Here is a 21,858-nt window from a genome sequence, read left to right on the forward strand (position 1 = left end):
AGATGTCAGCTGCCCTCCACCCCTCCTCCTTACCGACCACTGGTATGGCACTGCCCACACTCCTGAGCACCTGCCTGTGGCCAAGCTGTGCCTCCTCAGGTCCCTGCAGAGGCCCTGGCCAGGCTCCTCCTCTCTCGGAGCCCCCGGCTTCCCTTCCCTCCCCTCCCCAGCCCATGGCTCAGAAACCCTTTTTCCAGAGGGTGCACTTTACAGCGGTTTCATTTTCCGAGGCAGTGCAAACAAATTTCTGCCTAATTGCCCACAAACGAAGAAAGTGCACATCAGTGCTCTAAAGGTGACGGGCGGAATCGCTGATCGGGCCTGGCACATCTGTCGCCTGCCGCCTGTGCTCCCCACCATCTGCTCTCCCGGGCATCCCCCTCTGCAGCTCCCAGCCTTCAGCTCCAGAGCCATCCATCCATCTTCCCCACTTCTCTCCTGCCACCTTCCCTCCCTCCAGACCTCTCCTTGGCCCCCACCCCCTTCCCTGTCACGAGCCACCTTGTTAGGCTGTGAGCCAGCACCCTGCTCCATGGCCCTAACAGCTGGCTCTGGCCACTGGCCCTGCCGGAGCTGTTTGGAGCAGCAAGAAGAATCCTGGGCCTGGCGTAGTACCCAGCCTGTCTGTCCATCCATCCACCCACTTATCCAATTAATTCTCCCCTTCATTCATCAGTTCCTTATTCATCCATCCTGTGAGCCTCCCCTCTGTGCTAAGCTGTTCTAGACGCTAGGACTCATCCGTGAACAGAAGAGACTAAAAGCCCGGAGTCACTGGAAAGTTGGGGTTGCCATCAGTGAGATGGAGGTGACTGAGAGCGAGGATGAGGGAAAGATTTGGGCAGGCAAGTTAAACCTGAGATTCTCTTGGTCAACTCAGAGGACTTGTTAAATAGGAGACTGCATGTACAGTCTAGATTTCAGGGGAGCAGTCCAGTCTGGAGTTTGCAATCTGGGAGTTGTCAGCCTCTCCACAGAGCTCGCAGCCACGAGACAGAAGGAGAGTACCAAGAGAGGGGCCGTGGGCGAAGATCCAGGGACTGAGTCCTGGGACATCTGAGGCTGACGAGTCGGGCAGGAGCAGCCTGCTCAGATGGCTCAGTGATCAGAGACAAGGGAGGAGGCGGAGGGAATGGAGTACTGGAAATCAAGTGAAGAGAGCCAAGGAGGGATGATTCATTCATTCGCTCATCTTTTCACTCACCCAGGTTTCCATCCGACTCTTCATTCAGTCATTCATTCAACAGGCACGCTTCACACGCTACTGCACACCAGGCACCAAGCTAGGGGAACATTCCCCAGGTCCTCCAGGGTAGTGGAGAGTGTGTACTTTGGGGTGGGGGAGACCGACATGTCACCACAGCAGAGCCTGTGGTATGATGGGCAGTGGCTCTCAAACCTGTAGATCTAGGGTGGGACCTGAGAATTCACATCGCTAACAAGTTCCCAGGAGATGCTTGATGCTGCTGGTCCAGGGACTGGGGTTTGAGATCCAGTGTGATAGAGGGAGGAACCCCTCGTGGACAGAGCTTGGAGGTGATGGCCCTTCTGGAGTGGACAGAGGAGGGTGAGGGTGAAACAGAGGTCAGGGTCAAGGATACCTTCACTCCCTCAGCTGCTCCCGTCAAAACCGCCAACACCTAGAAACCTCAGGGGTGTACCTCTTCCTGGAGTTGAGGATGAAGACCTCAGAGGTTGGGTTCAGCCGTCAGCACCCATGAGATCTCTGAACATTGCCCTCTGTGCCCCCACTGGCTGTGGCGGTCTGGCCCCAATTCGCCCCCCTCCCGAGATGGGTATGGCTCACTACTTCTCCAGATCCCCTGGGTGGGGGTGGGGTGCCGGGCAGACCTCACTCCCTGTTCTGTCTCCCACGCAGTGCTGGTGCTGCTGATCCTCACCCTCAGGCGCCACCACAAGAGCCACCTGAGCTCCGACGAGGACGAAGACATGCGGGACAATGTCATCAAGTACAATGACGAGGGTGGAGGCGAGCAGGACACCGAGGCCTACGACATGTCGGCACTACGGAGCCTCTATGACTTTGGCGAGCTCAAGGGCGGCGACGGTGGCGGCGGCGGCGGCGGAGGCCCGGGCGGGGGCAGCCCACCGTCCTGCCGGCCCTCCGAGCGCCACTCGCTGCCGCAAGGGCCGCCGAGCCCCGAGCCGGACTTCTCGGTATTCAGGGACTTCATCAGCCGCAAGGTGGCGCTGGCGGACGGGGACCTGTCGGTGCCGCCCTACGACGCCTTCCAGACCTACGCCTTCGAGGGCGCGGACTCGCCGGCCGGCTCGCTCAGTTCGCTGCACAGCGGCTCGTCGGGGTCCGAGCAGGACTTCGCCTATCTCAGCAGCTGGGGCCCGCGCTTCCGGCCGCTGGCCGCGCTCTACGCCAGCCACCGCGTGGACGACCAGGCCCAGGCCTCCTAGCCCGGGCCCTGCGTGGGCCGCCGCTTGCCCCACCCGGGCCCACTGGCCCTAGGACAAAGCCTTTCCCCTGCTCACCCTCTTCCCCAACCCCCCCACCTCCCAGGGCAGCCGGATGGGAGGGGGACTTGTTGGGAGTGCACTCCCCCGGAGCACCCCCCAAGCAGGGGAGGAGGGGGTGGTGCAGCGTTGGGCCCAGAGGTGCGGGAATTATGACCAACGTCATTAAAACTGCAGCGAGACCAGGCGCTGCGTGGATCTGGGTTATAAAGGGAGATCGGATGTTGTTGCCGCGAGGAGAAAGGGTAGGTTGCTCACTCCTGGCTTGGGGGAAAGCCCTGGGGTGGGGAGGGACGCTGCGAGCGCCCCCCACAGGTTTCCCCCGTCTGAATTAAAAGGAAAGAAGGGCTGTTCATTTACTAAGCGCCTACTGTGTGCTGGGATACTGTAGAGCAGTGGTTCTCAACCTTCCTAAGGCCGCGACCCCTTCATACAGTTCCTCATGTGGTGGTGACCCCCAACCATAAAATTATTTTCGTTGATACTTCATAACTGTAATTTTGCTACTGTTATGAATCGCCATCGGAAATATGCGTTTTCCAATGGTCTTAGGCGACCCCTGTGAAAGGGTCGTTCGACCCCCAAAGGGGTCGCGATCCACAGGTTGAGAACGGCTGCTGTACACTCAATTTTAGAAACCACGAGGTGGGACCCTGAAGGTAGATGGAGAAAGCCACCCAGAGAAGTGGCAGTGACCTGTCCAAAGACACCCAGTCAGAGAATGGTGGAGCCTCTGGTACTTGCCAGCTGCCTGGCCTTGGGCAAGTAATCTCACTCCTCTGGACTTGGGTTTCCTCATCTGTCAAATGAGGCTAATAACAGAACCACCTGGAAAAGTTGTGAGGATAAAAAGGATTCAAAAATAAGGGGTTTGGATAGTACCTGGCACATAATAGGTGTTCAATAAATGTTAGCCTTTGATACTATTACTGTCTTTGTCATTATTAGAAGCCCAGCATGTCTGCCGCCCAGGTATGAGCTCTCTCCTTTGTCCTCCCCCTTTCCCCAACATCTCCGAGGAAGGAGGAAATGGTCTCAACTGCCTGTCCTGCTCCTGCGCTGGGCGGGGAAGAGGGACGTTCCCAGGGACTTCGGAGCCTTCCGGAGTCTCAGACAACGCTAGGATAGGACACCCGGAAGGGATGCCAAGAGAGGACAAGCTGGGTGTCTCCAGGACTTGGATGAGGTGGGAGGATTGGTGAAAGATGAAAGATGAAAAATGATCGGAATGAGTGCAGTGGAGACCTTACCTGTCTGGTCCTGGGACCCAACAGTCTCCACATTCATGGACCCCAAGTTAAGCTCCCCAGGGGTTAAGTCATCTCTAAGCCTACAGCTCTAAAACCATTTAACTATAAGATATAGATTATTTGTCTTCCCACCGCACTCCCGAGTTATTATCCAATTAATTATCCCACCGCACTCCCGAGTTCTTTATTCATTCCACATTGTTCTGCTGTGAATTCCAGCACCTGCTACCTGGGCATCCTTCATCAAGGTCCTCAACAGCTGAAGCCTCAGTTTCCTCATGTGTAAAACAGGGCTGATGACAGCCCCTCCCTTAAGGGATTGTTAAAAGGCTTAATGGAGATCATGAATGTTAAGCTTTAATCTCAATGCCTTCTTCACACATTGAATGTGATCAATAAGTGCTCGTTAACCTTATTTTTTTTACCCTCCCAGGGAGCATTCATTCATTCCCTCCACATTTACCTGGGTCTACTGTGATAGATCCAGAGATGGTCATCCTGTCCTGAGTATCTTACCTGTATTATTTCAGCTAAGTTCAATATTATCAGCCACAGTTCACAGGTGAGGAAACTGGCTCAGAGAGTAGCAACCCACCCAAGTTGCACAGGTCATAAGTCATTCCTGCCTTCCAGTAACTCAAAGCCCAGTTGGGCAGAGTGAGGAGGCAGGGGGACAGAAGTAACCAGTAATAATGCATTTGGTAAGAGTTGTTGCAGAATTAACAGAACAAGGTCCTGGAAATACTGAAGAAAGATTAATTCCTGGAGTGCTTCCCAGAGGAGGTGACTCCAACTGGATCTTGAAGAATGAGTATGAGGTGGCTCAGCAAGCCGAGCAGAGAGAAGAGTGTTGACATAGCCTGGGGACAGGTGAGAGGCCAGCAGCATGTGGTGGCTTCAGGAGCAGCGTGCGATCCCAGGGGCTGGATCACTGGGTGGAGGGATGGTGAGATGCGAGGCAGGAGGGCCCGTTGGAGGGAGGTTGGAAAAAGAACTTGAAGGCCAGGCCAAGAAAACCTTGATGCTTTGCTCAAGTTGAACATGTCTCCTAAAGTCCACAGAGGGTGGCTAATGGTAGGGGCATGAGGTGTGTGTGGGAGGCTCAAGTCAGGGGATATTGGGACCCTCATCCCATGTAGGACCCTTAGTCCATAGTTCCTGTAGCTCATGCTACAAGTGGGTATGGTAACTTAGGGGCTGGTAGGGCACTATGCGATCCCCTCTCCCACCCATGTGTGCCACTCTCACGTACAGAACCCCAACAACAACTCAGAGGTTGGTTATGACATCCCCATTGTGGAGGGGGAAATGGAGACCTGGAGGAGTAAAGTGACTGGCACCCACGAGACAGGGCTGGGACAACACAGGACCCCTGATTCCAAGTCTGTTCCTTCCACATGTGCTGGTTCCTTGACAGATCTGACCCTGCCAAGTAGGAGGGTACAGCCCGGTGAGGTGTCCAGAAGGACATGTAAACATGGAGTCACAGGGCACTTGAACATCTTGTCCACATCCCACTCGTGGGGAGTGACTTTCTCAGGGCCACACTGAGTTCAAGGTCTGGCCAGAAAAAAAGAACATGTTTCATCCAGATTCATCTTCTGAGCCTCTGGCTCTACCGTTTGCCAGCTGTGTGACTTTAGACAAGTGACTCTGGACCCTCCTGTGTCTTCATTTTCTTACCCACGAAGTGCACACATTCAGGACGCCTCCAAAGGGCTGCAGTGAGGATAAAATGCGGTGATAACCACTGACACTGGGCATTTCCCACGTGCCAGGCTCTGCTCTCAGCACCTCACGTAATTACTCACTTAACCCCTCAACAACCCAAGGTGAGGAAACCGAGGCACAAAGAGCTTAAGTAACTTGTGCAACATCAAACAGCTTACAAGTGGAGATGCCGAGACTTAACCGGGGGCTCTGGCCCCCAGAACCTATGCCACCAGCTGCACACACAGTGTCTGGCACACAGCAGGCAGTGAGCACATGGCCTGGTGTGTCCCTGTCGCTGTCTGTGCCCTGGGAGAGCATGTTCCTCCCCTCACTGCCATCCCACAGCCTGTGGGCTTCCTCAAGGCTCTCCATGGTTTCTGCTTCTCCAGGGTGGGCGTGTGGGGAAAGGCAATGCTTCCTCAGCCCCCTCTGCGTGCAGCCTGCATTTGCCGTCTCCACTGCACCCTCACCAAGCCCGCAGGGAAATCCGGTGAGTCCAGCCCCTTCTCTGGGTTCCACACGGTGTCCACGGACGCCATGAATTTTGTGAGCTTTGTACACTTTTCTGATGGTTTGGGATCACAGAGAAGGGTCGTATGGAGGACACAGCCTTGGCCATCTGTCTAGTTGGTACCCATCAAATTCCCCAAGCTCCAAATCCTCTCCCTGTGCTATGCAGAGGGCACCCCGCCCCATGCTCCAGGCTCCGACTGGGCACACCCAACTCTGCCAAGGAGCTCAGAGAACACAGAGCCTCCCGGTGACCATGTCTGCCCTGCTTACAAGGCATCTGGGATGACAAAAAGAAAAAACTTTCCATCACTGTCAGCATCACAGGATAAAAGATCGGGGGTCATGAGCAAGAATCCGTGTATAATTGGCCAAAAGTTTAGGACCAGCAATATTAATGACAATGAGATGATGGTAATAATGGTGATGACGGGGACACATCCAACAGAGGGCTTGCCGCATGCCAGGCGCTGCTCTGAGTTCTGCACATAATTCTCACTCCTACGGGCAAAACCATGGAGGGGGGACTTAATATTTCCCGTGTTTAGCGGTTTACATAAGTTGCCTTGTTTATTCTGAAGCAGGAAAATCACTTGCCCTATTTTGCACACGAGGGACCCAGTGCTCACAGATGAGGACTTGCTCAAAGGCCAGGACCATTGTCCACACACCCCACAGGAGTCCGCCCAGGACCAGGACGACTTGGGTTCTGAGCGGAGTTGCTGGGCAAGTGTGGGGAGGGGAGAGAAGCAGTCGGGGAGAAGGGGGGCACTCCAGACAGATGGCAGAGCTGAGGAGCAAGGTGGAGGTGGGACCCAGGCACAGTCCAAGCCTAGGTCTGCGTGTCTGCTGTGTACCCACGTGCATGTGTGTGCACGTGGCTGTGGGCACCCACCAGGGAAGTGGGAAGTCAGCGCCAAGCACACAGGTCAAGAACTAACCCCCCTCGTCCGGCTTTAGGCAGCTGAGAGAGCCGGCTGCCATCCGAGGGGACAGCCACGCGCCTGCCTGTCTACATCAGCCAGCACTGCTGCCCGCCCCCCGGGTCACGAGCCAGCAGCACCACTTACCTCCTGCCAGCAAGCGCTCTCAGGCCAGCTCAGTCCCTGGTCGCTGAGCCTTTGGAAAATGTAACCCTGTCAGCCCTTACTGTGAGGCAGAGGGTTCACGCTTCAGTGCGTGCACAGGGGTGCACAGCACGCCCACGTACTCATGATGCACGCACACGTGTCCCCTGAGACACGTTCCGGCCTCGTGCACAGCACAGACACAGGCATGCTCACAGCCATGCACCCCAAGCTTATCCCCGCAGGTCTGCAAGTGTGCTCACACGCCTGCACACCAAGGAGGCAGGCTCTCACGTGTACACTCACATTTGTACACAAAGCATATACATGCGTTTTGTTGATGTGTTCTCTTACAGGTATGTACATGTGCCTCCACTGATACATTTCCATGAGCCACCACATCCCATTCAGGCATGCACTTTTGAACATATGTGAGTTGCAGGCACACAGTACATATGTGTGTATCCCCTCAGATGTGCTTGTATGCATGAACTCAGCTCTGTATACGCGCACTCACGCATGCACAGGAAAGCATGTGTAGCCTCAGGAACAGTCAGTTACAAACTCTAGTTTCAAGTGTGTGGTGCCCATAGATGTGTTTGCACATGTGAGCACATGTGAGTCTGCCTGTACATAACATACATGATGACATATAAGGATCTAAACAAACAGGCATCTCCAACAAGCGCTCAGATCTACACCACACTCACACACATGCAATGACATACACCCCCGTGCATCTGCCTGTCTGTGTACTCCACTTCCACACCACAGGTCCTTGGCACCAAGCACTTCCGTCCACGCGCTCCTTCGCCCGCCGCCACACAAAGCATGCACGCAAACAGACACATGCCCTGAAGCTCGTCTCCCACACGTGTGCGGGGTCAGAGCGCTGGCACGTGGGGACACACACACCCGGGGTGCAGCCTGCCCAAGCCCCAGATTGTCAGGTGTGCTGGGGACAACAGGAACAGTGCCCACACGCAGAATTCGCCACTCACGCAGAATTGCATCTGCTGCAAACTTCTCATTTGCTGTGCAAATGATGATTAAATGTTATTGTGCAAGAGAAAACGGCAGGGAAGATTCATTAGCTTTATTGTCAGGGAGGACTCCATGGGCTCCAGCTCCCCACTCCAAGGCCGGCTTAACCCCCTGTGTGCTGGGGGCGCCATGCTCAGATGGGGGCTGTGGAGAATGAAGGCCGGGGAGAGGGATCCAGGGCTGGGTCCCCGTGAGCCAGCCAGGGTGCCGAGAGCACAGGGGAGAGAGTCGGGAGTCTAGGTGGCCCCTTGTTGGCTATGCAGCCTTGAATTTGTCATTTCATTCATTAAATAATCTCTCGCCTCTGTCATGTCTCAAGAATACAGAGGCCATGGTCCCTCCTGGATGCGTGGGGACTTCCAGATAGACAAGGGCAGTCCAGGCTGCTAACACAAGTTAAGCAAAGGCTTCAAGGCTCAGGGACGAAGTAGCAGTGCGGAGCTTGTCCAGGAAACACAGCCTGGACAGGTCACTTGGAAGACAGGTTGTCAACAGCCCAGTAAGCCCTTCCAATGAACTTGGACCTTTTCCCAAGAAAATGAGGAACTATGAAAGGTGTATGGGTAAGGCTGACAGATAAAATACAGGGCACCCAGTTAAATCTGAATTTCAGATAAATAACGAATAATTGTTGTAGCATTAGTATCTCCTAAATATTACTGAGACATACTTACACTAAAACACATAGCCATTATTTATCTGAAAGTCACATTTAACTGGGAATCCTGGAGTTTTATTTGTCATCTCTGGCAACTGTATGTATGGACTTGCATTTTAGAAAGATCTCCCTGGTTGCTGTGTCCAGGTAGATGAGAGAGTGAGAGGAGAGAGAGAGACCAGTAAAGAGATAAGGAGTTCATATTTTCACCGTGTTTTTTAATCAGAGAACCCCCGTGTTTTAGCAGGGTGCATGCCATCTGTTACGAGGACCACATTTTCCAACTGCTCTCACAACTACATATTACCTGGACTGAGTTCCAGCCAATACAATCTAAGCAGAATTGTCAGGAGGCGGCTTCTAGGACACCTCCTTAAAAGTCTGTTGACCCATGCCCTGGCCGGTTTGGCTCAGCGGTTAGAGCGTCCGCCTGCGGTCCGGAGAGACCCGGGTTCAGTTCCCGCTAAGGGCATGTACCTCGGTTGCAGTTTGTCCCCGGCCCTGGTTGGTCGTGTGGCTGGCAGCCACTCGATGTGTCCCTTTCACATCGATGTTTCCCTCTCTCTCTCTTCCTCTCTCTCCCTCCCACTCTATCTGTGCAAAAAATGGAAAAATGTCCTCGGGTGAGGATTAAAAAAAAACAAAAAAAATAAAAAAAAAAATAAAAAAAAAAGTCTGTTGACCCATGCCTTTTGCCTCTTTTCCTGCTCCTTTCTCTGGGTTGAACACAGCTGAGATGGCTGGAGCTCAGGCAGCCACCTTAGACCATGAGGACAAAGGCTGTACCATATGGATGGTCAAACAGTGAACTAGAAAGAGATTTGGTTCCTTTCAATCTCATGGAGCCACCATACCAGCCCTGAACTACCTACATCCACATTTGGTTTACATGAGAGAGAAATAAACTTTCAGCTATTGAAATCACTGTTATTTTGGCTTTCTGACTCAAGCAGTCAAGCCTAATTCTAAGCTGATATAAGGAACTGATGCAGGAATCTCAAGAGAGAGAGAGCGATGTTCAGGCTTAAACTGGGTCAGCAACAGTGGATCTGAGAAATATTTAAGAGAAAGACCCAGCAGGAGTCAACAATTGACTGGATATGGGGATGGCAAATAGAGCATGTCAAAGGCTGTCAGGCTCGCCCTGGCCGGTCGGGCTCAGCAGTTAGAGCGTCAGCCCACAGACCGAAGAGCCTCGGGTTTGATTCCCACCAAGGGCATGTACTCCAGGTGCGGTTCGGTCCCTGGCCCTGGTCAGGATCGCTCGGGAGGCAACCAATCAATGTGTCTCTCTCATGCTAAAGCCTTGCCTGGAGAGTTTGGAGGAAGTTACGATTCAGGGACAGGAGAGGGATTCAAAAGGGGGCGAAGGTGGGGTTGTCTAGCCCAGAGGATTGGCTGACAGACAGAGGTGTGGAGGGCAGAGGGCTCTGAGTTGGAGGGAGCCACGTGGGTGCACCGGGCAGAGGGCAGCCTGCTGAATACACGCCAGCTGTCCTTGAAGCGGGTCTCCTGGGAGCAGAAGGGGATAGAAGGCTCCCCATCCCCTGCGCCGGTTTGCTGGGTGCCGTAACACAGGTTAAACAACAGAAATGTCTTATCTCACAGCCCTGGAGGCCAGAAGTCTGAAACCCAGGTGTCGGCAGGGTTGGTTCCCTCGGAGGCTATGAGGGAAGGATCCGTTCCAGGCCTCTCTCCCTGGCTTGTCGATGGCCATCTTCTCCCCGTGTCTCTTCACATCGTCTTCCCTCCGTGTGTCTGTCTCTCTGTCCAAACTTCCCCTTTCTAGAAGGACACCTGCCATATTGGATTAGGGGCCCACCCAACTCCAGCATGCCCTCCTCTTAACTAACTACATCTGCAGTGACGCTATTTCCAGATGAGGTCCCATCCGGAAGTACTGCGGGTCAGGGCTTCACCGTGAGTTTCAGGAGGACCCGTTCAGCCCGTAGCATCCTGTTTCAGTCCCGGCACCAGCTGTCACCTCGGAGCCCTCGCCGGCCTCCTTTACTGGGGCTGTGTGAGTCCTCCACCCTGGAGTGGAAGCCCACACATTCTGAGGGAGGAAGCCTGGGGACCCTGGTCACCAGCTGGGACGGGGTGAGGACAGGCAGTTTCCTCCCTTCCTTCTCCTTCATACCCACTGATTCAATCAGACCCTCACAGTTAACCATAGACACACACGCACACTCTCTATTCAGAGAAAACCCCAGCGACCCACCCATATACCTGAAGGCACACACACAAGGACACCCCTGCAGAATCCTCACACACAAAGACACATGCGTACACATGTGTGCACATGCTCACAGCCATGGAAACATGCATTATAGACATGCATATACAGCTCACACACACACTCCCCAGACACACAGAGGCCTGCTAGCACACCCACACAGGCACAACAACAGCCACATCAGTGGACACACAGAGACACATCTAGAATCCCACAATCACACAAGACACAGAGCTGCTCATGTGCACTGTCACGGGCCCTCATACCCACACGCAAAGCCACGTAACACACAGGCACAGACGTTCACATGCACACACACAGACCAGCACACGGGCCATCTGCAGATGCAGGACTTTGTGATCGCGCTGTGCTTGGCAGATCCTGGCAGGCACACACCATCCCTCTGGCCACGCAGCTCTCCATTCACTCCCTGGTAATTGGAGGCAATTTAATCTCCATCCCGCCCAGCCAATCCCAGGCTCCAAAGAACAGGCAGCCATCAAAAATCCCCCCACCAGAAGGGCAGCGAAGCAGAATTCCCCTTCCCACGCCGGTTTCCCCTTCTACTTCTGTGGTTGAGCTGGGATTTACAAACTTAGACATACACACACACTGAAGTCCTGGGTTGCATATACACACACAATCACATAGACACAGAAGGCCACGCAATTGCACACAGAGGCACAGGAAGACAGGGGACACACAGAGACAAAAGGCACGGTGAGATAGATGGGTCCGTGTCTACACAGTACACACAATCTCACGGTCGGTTAATGCGAATGCGTGTACATCATTCCAGGAGTTCTAATGTGTGTGGACACACAGACGCACGGCGACACCCGGAGATGGAGGGCACATACACACAGCCACACACAGATCTCGACCTGTGCTCAGCGAACACACTCCCAGTGTGTCTGAGCACATGCACACCAGCACACAGTAACAATGAAGAGGTGTAAGGGCACAGAAAGACGAGGGCAGGTGTGCACCTCCCTGCACACACACAACACACAGGACCCCTCACTGCCCCATGTGTGCCCCCACAGAGGCCCATGGTCCTGGCCCACTGAACCCAGAGATGGCCCGGTTCCCGCCCCGCCAGGGTGATTTGCCAGGAAGGGGGGTGCGAGGCCCCACCTGTCACCCTGCTGTTTGTAGCCGGTGCGCTGACATTCAGAGCCTGGCACCAAGATGATCGCATTTAGCTGTAATGTACCACAGACTGCACTGACATTTGGAAAATATTCCACCTCGGGACCCATTCAACTTCAAACTTTTTCCTGGAAGAGGAGAGAAATGGCAGAGAGGGCAGCGAGGGCCTGCAATGTTCTGAAAAGGAGCTGCTGCCCAGCCCAGCCCCCTGGAGCTGAGCCCTTGGGCCTCTCGGCCTGTCCTCCCAGAGAACCCGGGGCACTAGCTGCCGTATGCATCTACCTGGGGACAGGAGACAGGGACAGACGAATCCAGACCACACAGCAACTCTTCACGGAGGGTCTGCTGGAAGTCCCTCCATCAAGTCTGGGACCTGGCCATAGCTACCTGCTCTCACACCACCTAAGCGCCAGGCCTTGTTCTGAGCACGTTGCATACGTGACCTTATCTGCAGTCAAAGCCACCTTGTGAGGGAGGAATGGTTATCGCCTCCATTTGAATGATGAGGGATCTGAAGCTCAGAGAGGTGAAGTGATTCGCCCAAGGCCACACAGCCAGGAAAGGCTGGAGCTGAGATTTGAACCCAAGTCTGTCTGGCTCCAGAACCTGTCCTTTTCCCACCTGCACATGGTGAACTTGTTAGCTGTGTCGTGGAGTCAGGCAGTGCTGAATCCTCCCCAGCCTCTCGTTGCCTTTTCCCTTCCCCTCCCCTTCTGCTCTCTGGCTTCCTCCGTCTCCTCTTGCCTCCCCCCTGCCCCCTCTCTCAGCAGAACCAGTGTTCCCAGAATGATGGCACAGTCCGGGACAGCTTCCTGGAGGGAGGGGGGGGGGGCCTGAGCTGCACCTGGGAACTCAGAGTGGATGGGTAGACATCTGCAGCATCAATGTGCAAGCCTCGCAGAAACGCCCCTGGAAGCCACCTCCTTTCAGTGGCTGGAGTGCTTGGACCCTTCTATGTGACAGCTGCAGAGCACCAGGGCTTGGATGAGGGAGACTCGCTCCGGGTGGCCCGGCCCCCTCTGAGGTTGTGCCCAGACTGGGATCTGGGCAACAAAGCCATCTGGGTAAACTTTTTTTTTTTTAATCCTCACCCGAGGACATTTTTTCATTCAGATAGAGCAGGAGGGAGAGAGAGGAAGAGAGAGAGAGAGAAAGAGAGAGAGAGAGAGAAACATCGACGTGACCGGAACACATCGAGTGGCTGCCACCCGCATGACCCAACCAGGGCTGTGGACAAACTGCAACCGAGGTACATGCCCTTAGCAGGAACCGAACCCGGGTCTCTCTGGACCACAGGTCAACACTCTAACCGCTGAGCCAAACCGGCCAGGGCCATCCGGGTAAACTAATGGCAGCCAGAGATGTGCCCACCCAATCTCCAAAGAGGAGCCCCGAAAAGGACCCTCCTTAACGACTGGGCAGTAATGGTGGAAATAACAGGGAAACCGATATTTTGAAGGTGGGGTGGAAATGATATGGTCCCAGCTAGTCCAAAAAGAAAAGAGGTAGAAAGACTGCCTGGTTCTCTGATGAGCTGATTAATCTCCTTAAATAACTTGGAGTCCAACTTCCCAAAAAGCAAAAGAAAGTTAGGTTAATCTACTCTAAATGATTCCTGAGCTTCTCGGGAGTGGCAATCAATACACACATTCTTTCTCTCTCTCTCCCTCTCTCTCTCTCTCTCTCTCTCTCTTCATAAGTAATTCTCAGTAATTGTAAGAAAGAGGGTTTTTTTGTGTGGAAAATGACGCCTAGCCACAGAGAGAATCCTGGGCAAGGGAATCAATTGGCCTCCAGCTGGGGAGCCAGCCCTGCTAGAGGGGGGGTCAGTGAACCAGCCATCATCACATCACGTTCTGGCTGCAGGGTCATCCTGAGGTCTGTCTGCCTGCAGGAGCTTTAACTGACTGGGGAAAGGGAGACTGAATGGGGAGGGTGACCTGCTTCAGCAGAAGCAAATAATAGTCCCTCCCAGTGCCCATCACTGGTGTCATTGAGAGCAGCACTGCTACTCAGCACCAGTGCCCACCCTTTATGCCCTGGGAACACCATCAACGGTCATTACCAATATCCTTGGAAGCACATCAGTGCTTAGCACCAATACCCTCAGGACACCAGCAATGCTCATCAATGATGAGTTTGGGGGCACCACCAATGTTCATCACCTATATTCTCAGGAGTACCATCGGTGTCTGGGGAGGACAGCCCAAAGCCCTGGCTTGGCATCCTGATAGGTGCCCCTTGAGCACAGGGACTGTCCTTTTTGGTCATCACTGTATATCCTCTAGCCACGGTGCCTGGTACATACTAGGAGCTCAGTAAACACCTTTGAATAGATGAATAAGTGAGTGAATGTTCTTGGGAAGGACACACCAGCCTACCACCCTATCCTCAGGAGCTTACTCAGTGCCTGGCCAAGGAGAGTGCTCTATAACCATCGTTGGATGGATGAGTGAGTGGGTGGATGGATAGTGGATGAATGAATGGTGATAAAAGGATGGTGGATAAATGGATAGTAGATGAATGGTGGTTGGATGGTGGATGGATGGTGGATGAATGAATGGTAATAAAAGGATGGTGGATAAGCCCTGGTTGGTTTGGCTCAGCAGTTAGAGCATTGGCCTGCGGTCCAGAGAGACCCGGGTTCGGTTCCCACTAAGGGCCCGTACCTCGGTTGCAGTTTGTCCCCAGCCCTGGTTGGTCGTGCAGGTGGCAGCCAATCGATGGGTCCCTTTCACGTCGATGTCTCTCTCTCTCTCTCTCTCTTCTTCCCACTCTATCTGAACAAAAAAGGATGGTGGATAAGTGGATGGTGGATAAGTGGATGAATGGATGGTGGATGCATAAATGCATGATGAATATATGGAAGGAAGAAAGGATGATCTTGGGAGCACAGTTAATGCCTTCTGTAATTCCAGGCAATCAACCTCCGCAATGTAATCCTGAGAAAGAAGAGAAGCTTGTCTGCCCCCCCACCCTAGTAGTTCTGGGCCCCTATGTGGGCCTGATGGCTTCACCTGATTCTCTCCTTTGTAGGGATGGAGCCATGGATGAAGGTGGGCAGAGGTAGGGAGAGCCCTCTCATCCTGGCCCTACTTTCTCCCTTTCACTTTCCAACCCAAATACAATTTTCTAGAATGTCCTCAGGTCCTGGACAGAAAGCTCATTACCTGTGATCTGCCCATAAAGATGTCAGTAGCTGCCTTCTGTTTAGGCAGCCAGTTGCCATCAACTCAGCCTAGCAGTGGGGTGGACAGTTAGGCCAAGGTAGGAGTGCACGGGCTGTGGGTGCCAGCCCCGCCTCTGTAGACACCAGCTTTGTGTAGACCCAGCCATGCCCTCTGGCAGAGCTGACCACCCAATACCTCCCAGAGGGCCACCCAGGATTGGGAATGCTCGGTCTACCTGCCATGTACTCCACACCCACTGCGTGCTACTCACTCCCCTGAGCCCCTGATCTTCACCCTCAGGACAACCCTCGGAGTCAGGTCCAGTCACAAAAGAGCCCTGTTCCATGGTTGAGGAAACCGAGGCTCAGAGAGGTGAGGAAAGTTGCCTAAAGTCTCATTGCGAGAATGTGGCAGAATCAGCACCCGAACCCAGGCCAATCTGACTCCAGGGCCTGGCTCCTGTGGGTGGCAGTTGGCAGCCTCCAAACCCAGGTCACTCAAAACCATCAAGTTCAGCCTGGCCAATGTGGCTCAGTGGATTGAGCGCTGTCTCATGGACTGAGAGGTCCTGGTTCGATTCCCAGTTAGGGCACATGCCTGGGTTGCGGGCTTGATCCCCATTAGGGGGCGGGCAGGAGGCAGCTGATTGATGTTTCTCTCTCACATCTCTCTCTTCCTCTCTCTCTTAAAAAAAATCAATAACAACATAGTAAAAAAAACACATCAAGTTCAGCATTGCTATGCTACGGCTTAAGATGGAAACAGCCTCACTGGGGGCAGGGATGACCACATGGCAACAGGGAGTAAGCTCCATCTCGGCAGCATCTGACCTCTGACCTCTGCCAGTCACCTGGCTGTCTCCAAGATGTCCCATCCCCATGGGATTTATATCTCAAGTCAGAAGGAAGAGGCGATGGGACTTGGTTGGGGAGCCTGCCAGCCCATAGCACACCTTCACGTGAGTTAGAAAAAGAGACACCTTCATGCAGGTGAGAACCAGGAGACCTTGTGCAGTGACCGCCTGCACCACCACACATGGCAGCCCTACCCTTGTTTTGAGATGATTCAGCTCTTAAATTACAGAACCTTGGAGCTTCAGTGCTAAGAATATTCTTGAATCAATCAGTGTTTCCCCAGTTTCAGCCATTCAAATACCATAGTCATGATTTCTGCCATATCCAAGTACCACCTGAACTATTTTTTATCGAATGTTTTTCTTCCAATAACCCCCCTTTATACTTAATTTTATTTTGAAAGCAAAACTTACATCAGCACATTAAGTGGAAAAACAGCAACGCAGGACATAGATGGAGATGTAAAAAGAAACACACTCAAGTAAAACAATGGTATTAACGCGCGTTCTGATAATGCTGTCTCTGAAGGCTTCAGCCCCGTCTCACGCGCTTTATTTCAAAGGCAGATTGCTAAGTAGGAGAGAGATGTTAGACTCACTGGCACCAAATCCATCCTTTCTCTTTCACATACTCTGAAGAATGAAAGAGAACTGAGTAGGAGACACCTTTCTAACCAAGTGACAGTTCGGTGTTATTTAGTGCTGTTTATGGGTCCTCCGGGCCAAGCAAACCTCAAGTTTGGAAGTACCAGGCTTGATGCTAACTCTCAGTTTCCTAGAGTTGCCCTGCCTGGCCACTGCATCCGTCCAATGCAAGAGCTGATGACTCTCGCTTTGATTCTTTCACCTTTGCTGTGTGTCTTTGGGCAAGTCTCTTCCCCTCTCTGTGCCTCTGTCAGACAGAATATCCTCTACGGATGCTCTCAGCTCTGATAATACAGAATTCTGAGATCTAAAAGGGGATGATTCTATTATCTAGAATAAGGGTCAGCAAACTTTTTCTGTGAAGTGTTTTTGGCTTTGTAAGTGAGTGGGCATGGCTGTGTTCCAATAGAAGTTAATTGACAAAAACAGGCAGGGCTGGCCCAGAGATGTGAGCTTCCCCGCTCCTGGTCTAGGTCAAAAAGAATAAAAGAGGCCTCAAGGATCAAGGGAAATTTCCAGTGAGTCTGAGATGGGTCAGGTGTTGGTCCTCTGTGAGGCCCCAGCCTCCCCTCCAGAATGTGACCCACACCCAGTGCCTCCCAGGCGGCCATAATCCACCTGCTCTCTCCCCGCCTCTTTCTTTTTTTTTTTTTAATGATTAAAAACCCATTTATTTAAATGGTTGAGTTGCCTCCATTTGAATATTGCCCACTGCTTCCATAATAATAGCAGAAGTTTTTCACAGATGCTTTTTTTCATTAATTAATTTTTGTTACAGATGTTTCCCCTTTTCCCCCCACTGATTCCTCCCTCCCTCCCCCTCCCCACCCTTTCCCCAGATTGTTGTCCATGTCCATTGTTCATGCATACATGCATATAAGTTCTGTGGTTTACCTCTCCCCCTCTCCCCCACCACCCCCTCTTCTGGGGATTGTCAGTCTGTACCCCACTTCCATGTCTCTGGGACTACCCCATTCCTCAGACTGTTATGTTCATTATATTCCACAAATAAGTGAGATCATATGAAACTTGTCTTTCTCTGTTTGGCTTGTTTCACTTAGGATGATACTTTCCAGGTCCCTCCATGTAGTCTCAAAGGATAAGAGATCTTTCTTTCTTACAGCTGCATAGTACTCCATTGTGTATATGTACCACTGCTTTTTTATCCATTCGTCTACTGATGGACACTTGGGCTGTTTCCAGATCTTAGCTATTGTAAATAGTGCTGCTATGAACATGGGGGTACATATATTCTTTCTGATTGGTGTTTCAGGCTTCTTAGGGTATATTCCTAGAAGTGGAATCACTGGGTCAAATGGAAGTTCAATTTTTAATTTTTTGAGGTAACACCATATTGTTTTCCATAGTGGCTGCACCAGTCTGCATTCCCACCAGCAGTGTACTAGAGTCCCCTTTTCTCCACACCCTCGCCAGCACTTGTTGTTTGATGATTTGTTGATGGTGGCCATTCTGACAGGTGTGGGGTGATACCTCATTGTTGTTTTAATTTGCATCTCTCTGATGATTAGTGATGTTGAGCATTTCTTCATATGTTTCTTAGCCATTTGTATGTCCTGTTTGGAGAGGTGTCTATTTAGTTCCTCTGCCTATTTTTTAATTGGATTCTTTGTCTTCCTTTTGTGGAGTTGTATGAGCACTCTATAAGTATTAGAAATTAACCCCTTATCTGATATATCATTGGCAATTATGCTCTCCCATACAGTTCTCCCCGCCTCTTTCAAATATACTCATAGAAAAAAATCTAAGTCGGTCTTTGAGGTGGAAATCGTGGACTCCCTCCAAGCTGGAAGGGCCCCTGAGCTCCCCCCACCCCAATTTCAGTCTGGTGGAACCAGACACACAAGTTTCAGGAGGCGAACAGACCCGGACTTTGCCATCTCACTCCGCATCCGGGTCGAGGGTCCTCACCCTCTGCACCTGTTTCTTCAGCTATAAAACAAGGACTGATCTATGTCCATCCCTCTAAGGTTAATGGCAAAGATTAGAAAGTTAATCTCTAAAAGCACTCAGCAAGTATATATTACAGAATAAGCCCTCGACACGGGACCCGTTATTATTATGAAGAACAACACTGACAACCCAGGGCAGGGCACCCCTGGTCCAGGGCACCTCCTGGCCTGCCTCCTGCCAGGCAGCCCTGCCCGCTGTCTGCCAGGACTTGCCCCACAGCACACCTGCTGCGCAAATCACCACCACTGATTTCTCGGAAGGCAGCTTTAGGGTTTTTGTGATTTTCTTTTTAGTTTGATTTTAAATCCCTATGTCTTCTTACCAACCTAAAAGAAGTGGAGGTTTGGAGGCAGGTTGGATCCTTCCTGACTCTTGGTTTTCCTGCTCTTCTGCCCCAACCCAGCCCATCGCTACTAGTTTACATAACTTGTCTCTTCCCCCAGAGTGGGGCCCCTGGGACCTCTGTTCACCCAGGGGGTGGGAGGAGAGGATGGAGATGGCGACTTGGAGCCCAGGTATTGTCCCCTGTCCTCCTAGTGTCTCCCCCAACCCAAGCTCTAATCAGGATCTTTCTGGACCTCCTGCTCCTACCCACCCTCCAGACTTGAACCCAGGTCCTTGGGTACGCCATTAAAACTCTCAAGGAGCCTGTTTCTTCCTCTGCAAAGTGGAGAGAGAGGTCATCTCCCAGGATTGTGGGAGGACCCATGAGTTCACTAAAGAATGAGAGCCTTCTGAGTGCCCTGATGTATGAGGGGGTCTCGGGGATCACTGCCTCGCTGGGAGGTGGTCTGGTTGCCTCCCGGCGCCCCTGGCTCCAGCTGGAATGAGACAGAGGCCTCCCAGATGTGTGTTTCAAGCTCAGGCTCTGGAAATGTTGCAGCTGCCACTCTTCTACGACCCAGCTGGGACCCACTGACAGCATCTGAATTTCAGCCCAAGCTCTTTTCCAGACGGGTTGCTCATTAGGGCTAATGGGCAGCTCTCCCTGCCGGCCCCCGCAGCCGCCTCCTCTCCCAAAGCGAGCCACGCAGCAGGGTCACTGGCCGACGCCCCGGACCCCCATTTGTGACTTAGTCCTCTGTGTTAAGCATTGCTCTCTGAAGTCTCTTGGCAGAGGTGAGTTTTTTTGTTGTTGTTTTTCACCTGACAAATGGAAGGGTGTTCATCCAGGCGGGCAGGCAGTGACCACGTACCCACTTCCCACTTCATGCCAGGTCTATAGAGGCCCTGAGGACATGCAAATAAACTCAACCAGGTGCCAGACACTCCTGGATTCAAATCCTAGATGTTAATTTAGTTCTGGCTGTGTGCTCTTGGGCAAGTTACTTAACCTCTCTGAACCCAGGTCTCTACATTTTTAAAAACAGTCCTTACCTCACAGGGATGTTATAAGAATGGAATGAGACGTGGTGGGCTGGACACAGTGGCCAGCTCCGCAGCCCTGACGCCGGGAGGAGTCGGAGTGATCACAAGGGCCTTGAGTGCCATCCTGAGAAGCTGAAACTTCATACCCAGAGAGCAATAAGCAGTAACTATTATCCCTACCATGTTTACTGCTGTTCGACGCTTGTTAAGCACCCCCAAAGTGCTGAGAATATGGTAATAGCTACGCTTCCCCGGCACTTACTATATGCCAGGCACTGTTCTAAGTACTAACTAATTTATCCCCGCAACAACCCTACGAGATGGGTGCAATTGGTATCCCCATTTTACAGATAGAGAAACTGAGGCACAGAAAGGTCAGATCACTTGCCCGTGATCACCCAGTATTTCATTTTCTACTGCTGTGTAGCAAATTAGCCCCAAATCTAGCAGCTTAAAACAATGAACATTATCTCAGGTTTCTGTAGGTCAGGAATCCAGGCTCAGCTCAGCTGGGTGCCTCAGCTCCTCACTGCTCTAGCTGGAGGGCTCATTCCTTCCAGGTGAGCAGGTCACAACGACAGCCAGCTTCCCTCATAGAGAGCAGGTGAGAGGGGGTGCCCGTGACGGAAGCCTTCGTCCTGTTACAACCCACTCTTCTGCTGTATTGTACTTATTAGAAGCCAGTCACTGGGTCCGGCCCACACTCAGAGGAAGGTACTACACCAAGGCAGGAGTACCAGATGCCATCATCTCAGTGGGCCATCTTTGTGGGTCTCTGGCTCAGCCAGTAGATAGTGGAGCTGGAGTATAAAGGCAGAAAGGTTGGCTCCAGAGTCCATGTTCTTAATCCAGAATCTGGTTGATATCCCAGCTCCATGATTGTTGCCTGAGTGATGAGACATTAACCACCATCTCTGCCCTTTTGAATCTCTCCATTCAGAGAGGGCAAAAAGGTAAAAGAGTGAGGTGAAAGGTGCAGCGACAGAGCAAGGTAAAGCAGATGAAGCAGGAGGCCTTCCTGGAGGAGGTGATGCCTGATCTGAGAAGCAAACGACAAAGTGGAGTTGGCCAAGCAAAGAGGGGTATGGAAGAGAATTTGGTAGCTAGAACGATCTGTGCCAAGACTCACATGGAAGACTGGTGCTCTGTGTGAAGGCCAGTGTGCCTGGGAGGAAGAGCGCTGGGTGGATAGAGAGGTAAACAGAGGCCAGGTCTTCAAAGGACAGGTAAAGAAACGTACATATTATTCCAGAGGACTATGGAGCCATGGAAGGTTGCCCACAGTAAGATCTGGGTTTCTAAAAGACTGTCCTGAACAGTGTGGAAAATAGAAGAGGGTGACCAGGGACAAGGGGAGGAGTAAGGAGGCCCTTCCTTTTTTTTTAATTCATTCAGGTTGTGTATATGTAGCAAGGGTCAACTACGTGTGCTGTTCTAGGCACTGGAGATACAGCAAGAAATAACACAAAGCTGTTCTCTCTTGGAAGTCACATTCTAGTGGGAAAAAGAAATAAACTTATAAAAGTAATAAATGCAAAAGAAAATTATCAAAGTGATCGGTGCTATGAAAAAATATAATTAAGCAGAGTTGCATTAGAGCACAAGTGACCACATTAGCCACATTGACCTGAAACCTGAATGACGAGAAAGAACTGGCCAAGGGAACACGGCATTCCAAGCCACGAAACAGCCAGTGCAAAGGTCCTGAGGTGGAGCAGGCTTGGTTGGAGGCCA

At 52.2% G+C, this 21,858-nt stretch overlaps 1 protein-coding gene across 1 annotated transcript in view; it reads left to right on the forward strand.

Annotated features, from left to right (window-relative positions):
* Window positions 1-2,817, forward strand: part of CDH22 (cadherin 22) — a 68,595-nt gene extending 65,778 nt beyond the window's left edge. The window contains exon 11 of the mRNA XM_036245158.1: window positions 1,880-2,817. Within this exon, the coding sequence (XP_036101051.1) occupies window positions 1,880-2,430 (551 nt within the window). The 3' untranslated portion in view covers window positions 2,431-2,817. The remainder of the gene's footprint in view (window positions 1-1,879) is intronic.
* The last annotated feature ends 19,041 nt before the right edge of the window (window positions 2,818-21,858 follow it).

This window comes from Molossus molossus, unplaced genomic scaffold (assembly GCF_014108415.1).
Source record: "Molossus molossus isolate mMolMol1 unplaced genomic scaffold, mMolMol1.p scaffold_m16_p_6, whole genome shotgun sequence".
Taxonomy (NCBI): domain Eukaryota; kingdom Metazoa; phylum Chordata; class Mammalia; order Chiroptera; family Molossidae; genus Molossus; species Molossus molossus.